General features: G+C 30.9%; 1 protein-coding gene across 1 annotated transcript in view; it reads right to left on the reverse strand.

Annotated features, from left to right (window-relative positions):
• LOC129221131 (choline-phosphate cytidylyltransferase A-like) overlaps positions 1-12609 on the reverse strand; it is a 35003-nt gene extending 22394 nt beyond the window's left edge. Inside the window, exons 1-2 of the mRNA XM_054855578.1 lie at positions 12209-12609; positions 2186-2258 (exon numbers count right to left, since the gene is read on the reverse strand). Coding sequence (XP_054711553.1) covers positions 2186-2229 — 44 coding nt within the window. The 5' untranslated portion in view covers positions 2230-2258; positions 12209-12609. The remainder of the gene's footprint in view (positions 1-2185; positions 2259-12208) is intronic.
• Positions 12610-12840: the final 231 nt, after the last annotated feature.

The raw sequence follows: 12840 nt of genomic DNA on the forward strand, positions 1-12840 counted from the left end.
TTTTAAAAATTATTTCCATATGTTTCAAAAAATAAATAAATAAATAAATAAATAAAATAAATAAATTAAGGGTGTAAATCTCAAACTGAATAATTTTCTGATAATATTTTCCACAAATTAAAAAATTAAAGAGTTTTTTCATTTTGTAAACAATTTTAGAAAAAATACAAGTTGGAAATTTGATGCATGTCCAAAAGTTTTGATCTGGACAATGCTATTATTTGAGATCTAAATATATGATTTATATGTTTTAAAGGTATTTTTCGATCCTCAAAATCAATTGTTAATTATTTTAAAGTGTTTTCATATGTTTTTATGAAGTATCTTTGAAGAAAATTCATTTTTCTTAAACATATACGTGAGATGTCCAACTTGCGTTATGATCTAGATGCCGATAATTCTGTCCATTTATTCATTACTATAAATAATCTTCTGTCTCGTAACCTTAACAAAAAAGGCTAATATAATGTTAATTCCTTTAATCCATTGACATTTTGCACAATTAATACGTTATGTATCAAACAGTACATTAATAACAGTAAAAAGATAAGTTTGGATCGTAACAAAGACATTTAAGTAAACAAAACGGCAAAAAAATCGCCCAGCTAATTCCAATTGGCGACAACTCACAGCGTACGATAAGTGAAGAGTTACCATCAAGAATTCTGTTTTTCGCCAACAGCGTCAGTTTTGCTGACTTCATCATCTGCGCTGGCAAAGTGGTTGGTTTTTTTTTCGGATTTTACGAAACCATAACAAAATTTTATTATTTAAAGTCCAGTATATACAACGATGTCCAAAATCTGTTACCTACAAACCAATCATTAAATTTGATATTTATTTATTTTTAAATACCTGCTCTCTTTTATGTTTGTATATGATGTTCTAGGTGTACATACTATGGAATAAAAACAAAATTGATGTCAAATTTCAAAATTTTAAAAATTGCTCAGAATTAACATTTTTGTTCCCACCTTTTGGGAACTGCCCATTACTTTTCTGCATTAATGTTGTAATACATCATAAAAATATAATATATAACTTTTTTGGTTATTTTTAATAATAAAAAATAAATAAATAACATTACTATGATTAATATGATTTTTATATTGAAAATACCACAGTTGAAAAAATAAATATTGAAAATATCAAAATATCATTTTTTTAAAAATAAATATCGGATATATATATCATGATATATATTGACTGATATATATCTGCGAACCTTGACTGTTGGCAATAATAACTCTTGCCAACTGAATGGTACTTAAATGTTTGCTTTGCACACCATGGTTGCGTTCGACGAACCTCACCGGTCGACCGGTAAGTAACCAGTTACTAACCGCGTCGTTCTATGATCAACCGGCTACTGCAGCGGTTATTATTCTAAGCAGTTGATTGGTTGATTGGAGCACGTGATCATTAGTTGTCACGTGATTAACTAACCGGTCGCTCTCGGTCGTGCTCGTCGAACGCACTCTTTATTGTCATACTATAAGTAGTATCCATATCAAATTTCATGAATTTTTATCCAGCATTTATTGAGATATTCAGAAAAATGCCTTCCATCTCTTAATTTTGTCCAAAAGTATATATCATGATACATTTCGACAGATATATATCAGCGAATTATACCCATGACCTCCCACCCCCTCCTGTGACATCTTCATGAAATGCCCCATATTTACAATTTTTTACAGTTCGATCATTTTTTAATTTTTTTAAGCAAACATTCAAATACTGTTCCAGGTTTGGGAGGGGGGGGGGGTCATAAACCCTCTCCCTTTGTATCTGCCACTGGCACTTTCAAGGTTGCTTGAAAGGGGCAGGGCGCAGCATCTTCCAACCAAACGTTCAATCAAAACACTAAGAAGGGTGGTTATGATCCAAATCGTAACCTAGAAAGCAATTTCTACCTGCACTACCCGCTCAAGAGGATAAAACTCAGTGCAGGGTGGCAGGATTTCTGCCGAACTTTCTCAGATCTTTTCCTTGGAAATTGTCAGAGCAGGAATACATAAAGGATAGAAAGAAGTTTTCCTTCAAGAGATTCAAATTAGAATTTTAGTCGCTATTATTGTTAATTAAATGCTTAAGAATAATTTTTTTAAATGATGAGGAAATAGCAAATAATGACTTTAAAATAACTTTAACATTTTCATACAATAATTATTTTACAACTTACTGCACTGGAGTGTCTGAGGTAGCAAAACTTGATTCCACATCCATTTTTTCAAGTATGAATGTATAAATACAACCTGAAAAGAAAGGATCAGAAAAAAATAGTATAGTGCAACAATAAAAATATAAATATCTTTATAGCCATTTTTATTGCTCAAGAAAACCATTTTTCTCTTTATGGGACGACAACACGGTAGAATGCAAACAATCATGTCCTTAGCCAAAGTATATACTACTGTCCAACCATGGATTGTATGGAATTTTCAAATGTCCAGATAAGACAAATCTATCTGAATGAGGGGAAAAGTAAAAATTTTATGCTGGTACTCCGCTCATTTGAATGAGACTCTGCTTCTGCATTGCAAAAGCTGGCATCTCTAAAAAATAATAGATTCATCCATTTCCGGCTGTAAAACAGATGTTTGTCTTTCCATACAATCCGTGGTCAGACAGTACTGTGACATTATTTCCAACTACAGGTCGGGTACGTATCTCAGGAATAGAGAGTGGGATGAAGCAGTTATTAGATATATTTTGAGCCCATGTTCCTTCTGTTGGCAGATTTCCAAACTTAATTAATTGCAAGAAAAATTGATTTATGCATAGCAACAAACATAATTTTAAGAATTAAAAACATTACAACCAACTAGTGATGTAGATCAAGTAAATACCCAGCTGGTAGGTAAATATTTTTTGGGCATTTACCCAAGGCCTGGGAAAATATCCAAAAACTGGGTATTTTACAAAAGAATGCAAAAAGTGAATGGGATTTTTTTAAAAAGTCTAAATATGAAATAATTTGTAAAACTGATACATACATATGTATTACAGTTTATAATATTTTTTATTGAAAGACTTGATGAAATTATGAAAGAAACATATCGTGAACCAAAGAATTCTTTCTTTTCAATGTCATAATTGGAGAAGTATAAGCAATTCAATGATGAACTTCAGGATTTCAAAATCACAATCTAGGTTAGTCATATCCAAAATGAAAAAGAAAAAAAAAAAAAAAAAAAGAAGCATGAGGAATGTTTGGAAGAATAAACTGAGAAGTTATTAAGATTATGATGTTATTTATTTTATTGCTGTTTAAGTGATAACGTGGCAAATATAGAAAGTTTCCACATTAATAAGCCAAAAAGAAAAAAAAAAATCAAAATATTTTCTGTTGCCTTGCTCATTTGCATTTGCTCCCTCCCCGATACTTCATTATGAAAATTTATTCAAGCTATTTTTAATACACGTAATTAGTGATGTAAAGTGGGAAGGTTTCGTCTTGGACATTAAACATAGGACATTATTGATAGCCTTGGTTTCTAATGTCTGAGACGAAACCCCAGTGCTTAGTTTTAGGGCTTAGTTCCGTAAAATCTGCATTCACTTTTCACATGTGGTGCTTTTTGCCCAATGTAATCCTTAATGCTAGCTTTCTCGGAACAGGACATCCTACATTTAGTATTAGTATAATTTTTTGGTCTTTCGACCATAGCATGAAGTTTCCACTGCTGAAGAGTACTGGATTCATCTCTGTCATTTATCTTTGTAGTAACCTTGTCTGCTTGTTATTTTATTGATGTATAGGTATATACTATATATATATATATATATATATATATTAGAGACGTACCGAGTACTCGTTAACTACTCGGTACTCGGCCTACTCGGCCAATTTGCCGAGTACTCGGAACTCGGCCAAATTTTGATCAGATACTCGGCCAATACCGAGTAGTTGCAAAAAATTGAATATTGTCCAAGACAGATATTAAAATTTATAAAAAAACGCAATCACATATAATATTCTGCAATCATTTACAATTTAAATTTACATTTTGAGAGTAATGAAGTTTGTAATGCTTCAAGGGAATAAATCTTTATTTTAATGTCCCCAAAGTTAATAAAACTTATTTATTAAAAATTGTGCAAAAAAGTAAGTATAGAAAATATGGAATTTTTATATTAAAAATGTATTTTTGCTACAAACAAAAATTAGTTATAAGAAATATAAAAATACCTTTGCTTAAAAAATAAAAGGAAATAAAACAACGTTAAAAGCACAGTGCAGACATTTGTTTTGGCATTACAAGTAATTCCTTTTTCAATGCACAAAATGTGAGCTCGTTTAAAGGCATCCGACAAAAATCGGATTCTTTTGTCGAATGTCTTTAGTCTTTAGCTAACATTTTATGCACTGAAAAAGATGTTCCTTGTAACGCAGAAACACGTGTCTGCACATTTATTTTATTTGCTTTTAAAAATTATTTATTTTTGGCGGACAAGAACTATAATAGATTGGTACAATTTGTTTTAATTCCAACTTGATTAATCATACCTTTTATATTTATTTTTAATTTTTAATTTAAAAAATAATTTTTTTGTAAAATTTTTGTCAAATATATATATATATATATATATATATATATATATATATATATATATATATATATATATATATATATATATATATATATATATATAAACAATTTTTTTTAAATAATGCATAATTAAATTTCAGCAGGATTTTAGTTTTAAAAACTATTATATGGACATGGAGGTCTATACAACTATTCCAATAAGTTCAAAATTCATCACATGTGTATCGGTGGTTCTTCTTAAAACATAATTGGTACTTGGTAACTCGGCCGAGTAGTGAAAGGCCGAGTACTCGGTAACTCGGCCAAAGTGCTACTCGGTACGTCTCTAATATATATATATATATATATATATATATATATATATATATATATATATATATATATATATATATATATATATATATATATATATGGGCAGTTCTCAAAAGGTGGGAACAAAAAAAGATAACTTTGAGTAATTTCAAAAATTTTCGAATTTGATAACAATTTTGCTTTTATTCTATAGTATGCATACCTAGAACACAATATATGAACATGAAAAGATAGCAGGTATTTGTAAAAATTGTTAATTAGCAAATTAAATCAGCAATTTGTAGGTAACAGATTTTGGACATTGTTGTCCTGTAGGTAACGGATTTTGGACATCATCATAATGTAAGTTTCACCATTTTTGACAACTGTTAATCTGATTTTTGACTTTTCCAATGAAAATTTTATTTACTACTTTTTGAATTTTGCAATTTAATGATAAAGAGGATATTAATGAAGTACTTGAATGGCTATACATACTGCTCTTTACATATAATAAAGTTTTGGAATGATTTTGAAGAAGTTGATGAAAGGTAGAAAAAAGCTTCATGGAAATAATTATACAAACTTGTAGTTTGATTTATTGGGACAAATAAGGAATAAAAATAGAGACAAATACGACATATATATTTTTAAAGGAAAAATAAACAAAATATGCTTTAAGAAAGAATGTAAAAAATGACATCAGTTTTAATAACGAATATTTTTTCTAATGTCATAAGAATTAAAACGATGTCTAAAAAAATTATTGAACAAAGAAATTCGTATTTCTATTTCGAGATCGTTAAATTATGTTTAAAAGAAAGAGAAAAAAAAATTCTAAAATAATAAAAGCGGCGGGGAAAAAAAATTGCTAGCGCAGGTGATAACGTCGCCAAAACTGGTGCAGCTGACTGACAAAACTGGTGTCAAACTGGAATCCCCCTCTGGTAACCTTTAGCTTTTCGTATACTGTGTTGTCGCCAACGGAGGTTTGCTTGGCGATTTTCGCGCAAAATGGCTTTCGTTCGATCATAACCAGCCATGTTTCTACTGTAATTTATGCATTGTTCAATGTGTAACGTATTAATTATGCAAAATACCAATGGATTACAGAAGATAACATCATAATAATCTTTTTTATTGATGTTAGAAGACAGTGGATTATAAAAAAATTATAAATAAACGGACAGAATTATCGGCGTCAAGATCGTAACGCGATTTGGACATCTCACATGTATGTTTAAGAAAAATTATTTTTCTTCTAAGATACTGCATAAACGCTTATGAAAACACTTTTAAACAATTGAAAACTGATTCTGAGGATCGATAAATACCTTTAAAACGAAAACATCATATACTTAGTTCTCAAATAATAGCATTGTAAAGATCGCAACTTTTGGACATGCATCAAATTTCAAACTTACTTTTTTCTAAAATCGTTTACAAAGTAAATAATCTGTCTTTACTTTTGTTACTTGTGTAAAATATTAACAAAAAATTATTCATTGTAAGATTCATGCCTTTAATTTTTTTTTGAAACGTATGGAAATACAGTAGTACCTCCTGTAAGGGACACCTCCGAATAAGGGACACCTCTATTTAAGGGACACTTTTGCTGGTCCCAGTCCCTTTTAATAGAGACTCCAATGTATTTACCTCTCATTAAGGGACACTCAAAGAAACGAAAAAACAAAAATTAATGCATAAATGGATAAAAAATATTGAATTTTCTAGAATTCAAGTTCCACTTTTTCTGAACAAACTAACTGGGGAATAATGGTATAGGTTTCAAAACATGAACAAAGAAAGAGTACTAATTATCACACTAAAATGTTAGCTGAAAACTACTCCCAAATGCTTTCCCCATTCATGTGGGTTCAGCACTGACAACTTGAGCACCGCCCTTGACATTTTCTATTCATAACAGGAAAGTGCATACTATTGCTCTAGAAGGGGCAAGGGGTGAAATTATCTGCAAGGTGTTTCTTACAAAGTGTGGATCTGGATTACTTCTGGTTGATTTTGCTTTTGTTCTCACCCTCACTCATACTCATCTTTTAAATTCTTATCTCAAGTTTTGAGAATGCCTTTGAAAAAGCTCCACAGGTGTCTCAGAATGTACACTGGTGTATTCAACTCTAAGCAGATTTCACTAGCAAGTCAGGGGGGAGGGGTGTTGTTCAGAAGAGTTTGATAAGGTTTCTTATGAGAAGGAAAAGGCTGTATGCATAGAATGTTGCTTACTAACAATCAAGAATGGAGAAGGCAGGGATTATCTTGACTGATTGGCCCAGTCACTATTCTAAAAGGCTAAATTTAGATTCGGTAGGAAAAAGGAGATTTTTTGCTTTTAATGTCCTGTCACCAGTCAGGTAGGTCATATAGAGCTCTGTTGCTGAGAGGAATTTGTTTAGTTTTCAAGCTTTAATTCTAGCCATGGGTTCTAAAAGAAAAAGATTAACTTTGAAAGAAAAGATTGAAGTAATAAATGTGGCAGAAAATGAAAAACTAAGCTTAAGGGATTTAGGTGAGAAATTTAAAATAAGTAAAAACCAAGTAAGTAATGTGCTAAAGGAAAAAGAAGAAATAAAAAGATTGTGGATTACAAATTCAAATGAAAATTCTAAAACTGTTAAGTTTAGGAAAACTGAAGGAGAAGATATTGATCAAATAGTTTTTAAATGGTTTTCGGCTATTAGAGGAAAGAACATTCCAGTTAGTGGAGTACTGTTGCAAGAAAAGGCGAAAGAAGTTGCCGAAAGTTTAGGATTGCAGAACTTTAAGGCCTCTAATGGATGGCTGGAGAAGTTTAAACTACGTCATAATGTTACTTTTAAAACTGTTTGTGGGGAAGAAAAATCTGTAGATTTGCAGTGTGTTACAGAATGGCTGGAAATATTGACAGAAATTTGTGAAGGTTATGAAGCTAAGGACATATACAATGCTGATGAAACTGGACTGTTTTTCAGAGTTTTGCCAAATAAAACCTTATGTTTTAAAGGAGAAAAGTGTTCTGGCGGAAAAAGTCCTAAGGAACGGTTAACTGTGTTACTCTGCTGTAACTCGGAAGGAGAATTTGAAGTACCACTTGTAATTGGTAACGCAAAAAAACCTAGATGTTTCAAAAACATTAACCCAAAAACCTTATCAGTTCAGTGGTATTTCAACAGAAAGGCATGGATGACTCAAAATATAATGATAGAATGGCTAACTGCTCTTGATGACAAAATGTGCAAAACAAATAGGAAGATTTTGTTATTTCTTGACAATTGTAGAGCACATCCACAAAATTTAAAATTGAAGGCTGTGAAATTGGTATTTTTTCCACCAAATGCTACATCTGTGTTGCAGCCTTTAGACCAAGGCATTATTCAAAACTTTAAAGTTGGATATAGGAAATTGTTTTTAAGGCATGTTATTTCGCAAGCTTCCAGTGAAAACAGTGCTCAGCTCGCAAAGTCCGTGAATGTATTGAATGCAATCCAGTGGATCACTAAAGCGGTTTCCTCAATATCCAAAAGTTGCGTTCAGAACTGTTTTAAAAAAGCAGGCTTTAAAATCCAAGGTGTAATAGTCAATGAAAGTAACAACGAAGAAAATGAACTCTCCGAACTTGCTCGAGTCACTGGCTGTGATATTCCGATTAACGATTATATAGCGATAGATGAAAATTTATGCACTGATGACACCAATGAGGATATCACTGCTTTCATCTCTGAGAAAATTGAAGATGCAGGAGGAAGTCTTCCAGAGGATCTTGAAAGTAGTGAGGAAGAAGAAGAGCCAGAAGAAGATTGCAAAATCAAAAATTATAGTGATGCTTTAAGACATATCACACAGTTGCAAAAGTTGTTGTTGATAAATGGTGACAGTGAAGGACTCGAACTCATTAGCGACTTAAGTATACATGTACAGAAAAATGCGTCTAAATTACGTGCTGCAAAACAAACCCTTGTAACAGATTACTTTAAATAAATATCTGTAAGTACTTTTCATCACTAAATTTTTGCTAAAATTAATTTTTTCTAAATAAATAACTTAAAATTCAAAATATTTTCAAACTTTATTTAATACTAGCGTTACCCGGACGACTTAGCCTGTACTAGAAAATTAAAAGGGCATTTTAAAAATTATTATTGAATTCTTATTAATTATTATTGTATAACGTTAATGCTCTATTTAATGTTTGGAAATCTTGATTTTTGTACCTCCGAATAAGGGACACCTCTATTTAAGGGACAAAATTTCTGGTCCCCTTCGTGTCCCTTATTGGGAGGTTCTACTGTAATTAAAAAAATTTTTTTTTAATGGTACATTTGCTCAGTTAACGTTTTGGTATGTCCAAAATTGTGCCATTCAGCAAAGAAAATATTTTTTAAAGGCATTTGAAGAGCTTTTTTTCCATAATTTATGTCAATTCTTGTCTCTATACAGCATTATAATTTACCTCAAAAATTTTAGAGTTAATTAAAATGAAAGTTATTTGGTGTTGAAGCTTCAAAGTTGAAGTCTGTGTTTGCTCCCACCTTTTGAGAACTGCCCATATTTATATTTTATATTTTGCATTTTATATATATATATTTTTTATATATATATATAAAATGCAAAACAATAAACACATAGGGGATTGACAGAATTTAATTATATATAATTTGTTTAGTATTTGAAATTCTGTTTGCTTAATTTTATATTTACTTGGCTTTTTAGTTTTGCTGCGTTGCGCATCTATGGGCTTTTGGTGTAGTCTTTTCAATGTTTTTCACTTTTATTATTATTATTATTATATATATATGTATATATATATATAAAGTATACAAGCCAAATAACAAGTTTTAAACAATTTATACAAAAAATAATGATGAGAAGAAGGAAAATACAGGCAGATATTTAATGGGAAAAGACAAAGGATAAATCCAGAGCTCATCAGCTGTAGAGGATTCAATGATTGTGGTCAAAAGACCCAAAAATTTTAACTAACTAAAAGAGAGTGTTTAGGCTCCAGTATACCAATACAGAATAACATTGGGCTAAATGCACTACATGTTAAACTATACCCAATGAACAAGAACTTAAACCTAAAATTAAAAGCAGGGGGTTTCGCTGGGGGCTTAACACTCTTTTACTGGAGCTTAAACTTTCTTTTAGTTTGTAATTAAATTTTTGGGTCTTTTGACCATAATCATTGAATCCTCCACGGCTGATGGGTTCTGGATTCATCTTGTCTTTTCTTATTAAATTATTTTCCTTTTTCTCATCATTATTTTTCGTTTCAATTGCTTAAAACTTCTTATTTGACTTGTACACTTTTTATATTTACTTGGCTTTTTAGTTTTGCTGCGTTGCACATCTATGGGCTTTCCGTGTGGTCTTTTCAATATTTTTCACTTTGATTAAAATCATTTACAGTTGGCTCTCTGTTTAACGACTTTCAAGGGACCACAAAAAATCGCCCTTAAGTAGAAAGTGTCCTTATATAGAATGCTTTCAACACTGTAGTGGACCACCTGGGACCTTGAAAAGCCGCCGTTAAATAGAGAGCCAACCGTGTGTATATATATATATATATAATAAAAGTGAAAAATATTGAAAAGACCACACCAAGAGCCCATAGATGCGCAATGCAGCAAAACTAAAAAGCCAAGTTATTTATAATTTGTTTAATATTTTATATTTAGTTGGCTTTTTAGTTTTGCTGCGTTGCGCATCTATGGGCTCTTGGTGTGGTCTTTTCAATATTTTTCACTTTTATTATATATATATAAATATATATATATATATAAAAATAATAATAAAAGTGAAAAATATTGAAAAGACCACACCAAGAGCCCATAGATGCGCAACATAGCAAAACTAAAAAGCCAAGTAAATATAAAATTAAGCAAACAGAATTACAAATATTAAACAAATTATAAATAACAAATGATGATAAAAAGGAAAAATGCAAACAGCTATTAAGTAGGAATGGAAGGCTAATTATCGGAACTTGTTTTCCTAATTAGTCGAGGCAAAACCCCCTGCTTTTAGTTTTAGGTTTGAGCTCTAGTTTATTGTTTTTAGCTTAGCAAGTGGTGCATTTGCCCATTGTTACTCTATATTACATGTACTGGAGCTTAAGCATTCTCTTCTAGTTTATAGTTAAAATTTTGGTCTTTTGACCATTATTAATGAATCCTCCACGGCTGATGAGCTCTGGATTCACTCTTTTTCTATTCCTACTTAATAGCTGTTTGCATTTTTCCTTTTTATCATCATTTGTTATTTATAATTTGTTTAATATTTGTAATTCTGTTTGCTTAATTTTATATATATATATATATGAGATGCAGAATATGGCTGAGCACTTGAACTATGTTTGGAGGAAATTTCTGCAAAAGATATAGGTAAATTAATAATAATAATAAATTGAACGACATTTCATTACATTTTGATGTCATGCAGGGACATATAGTTGGGTTATAAAAGACTAGGACCTTAAAAAATTAATGTTTGCTTTTTTGTGTAACCAGTTAAGCTTTTTACTTTTTGTAGAATAGCTCTTTATATCTAAAACTTGGCTATCAAAATTGATTAGGCATATCCATTTAATGAGAATAATTAGATTGCTAAGTTGTTTCACACAATAATTCTTTAAATATGTGATCAAAATACAATTTTTGGGCAAAATTTTATTGTTTTGTATATGGTTGGTTATATATATACATAGTGGAATACATACAGAAAAGTATTTTAGTTGAATATAAATTTTTGAAATAAATACCCGGGTAAATAGCCATTTTGGGTATTTACCCAGGCATATACCCTGGGTATTTACCCCTAAAAATAAATACCCGGGTATTTTACATCACTACACCCAACAAAACTAAATGTGATAAAGAAGAGGTGAGCATTGAAGGATACCCATTTGAACAAACTAAAGTTTAATCAAAACTACTTTAAGTAAAATTAAAAAAAAAAAAACTTTTTAATTAATTTTAATGTTGAGTGTCAAATCAATCTCACAAAACATGAAACCTAGACTAGGATCTGCAAGCACAACAGAGTGCAACTGAAAAACAAAATAAGATTTACACTATTATGCAAGCAAAGTAAATGTAGCTGAAATTTAATCTCTAAGAATCTTTTAGGTGTAGAATTTCAATATTTTGAACGCAAAAATAAATTAATTTAAAACAGAACACGAAAACACGCTGCCTGAACTTAAAATTATTTTACGCATACGTTTTGCATTTGTTTACATCAGAGAAATGATCGATAACTATAATGTTAAACTCTCTATTAAGAAAATAATTGAAAGAAAAAGGAACGGCAATTTTTAATTCAAGAACAGACGAAGGAAAAAAGTAAAAAATAATAATACCCACCTATTTTCAAAACTTTTTAAATTTGAAATGAATGAGAAGACTTGAATCCTTAAGAACAGCTAGGAAAAGGACGATACACTTGAGGTCATCTGTGTAGGCTATCACAAGAAAATCTTATCTCAAAATCCTCAGTTCAATGGTGTTTCGCATGCGAGGCACAATTTCAATACAGCCGGAAGTGCACGTTTAGAAATTAATGTTTTTTTCTCGAAATAGATTAATTTCTGTTCCAAGGACACCTTATTTCAACAGCAAGTTACATCGTGAAGTTTGATTCACCATGCGGAGTAATAATAAATAACAAAAATGTACCGACAAAAGCACAATTTAAAGTACTTCCACTGAATTTATTTTTTTAACACATTACACGTCATTTCTAACACCGTGAATCTCACCTTATGGCATTGCGGTACATGACATGACAGACGATTTGGAATGAAAAACAATGACGACGTCACAAATCACGTGCTTCGAAGTGTAGCAATGCCCGAACGCGACATGCCAAAGCTTTACGTTCGAGAGCACGACCGGTAGCAGTAGAACCAAAGATAGTAAAAGTAGAAGATTGGACACTGCGTGAGTGTATTGCCGAGAAAACAACGACTTCTAATAATGATGGTATGACACAAAAG

Source organism: Uloborus diversus, chromosome 1 (assembly GCF_026930045.1).
Source record: "Uloborus diversus isolate 005 chromosome 1, Udiv.v.3.1, whole genome shotgun sequence".
In the NCBI taxonomy this organism is placed as follows: Eukaryota; Metazoa; Arthropoda; class Arachnida; order Araneae; family Uloboridae; genus Uloborus; species Uloborus diversus.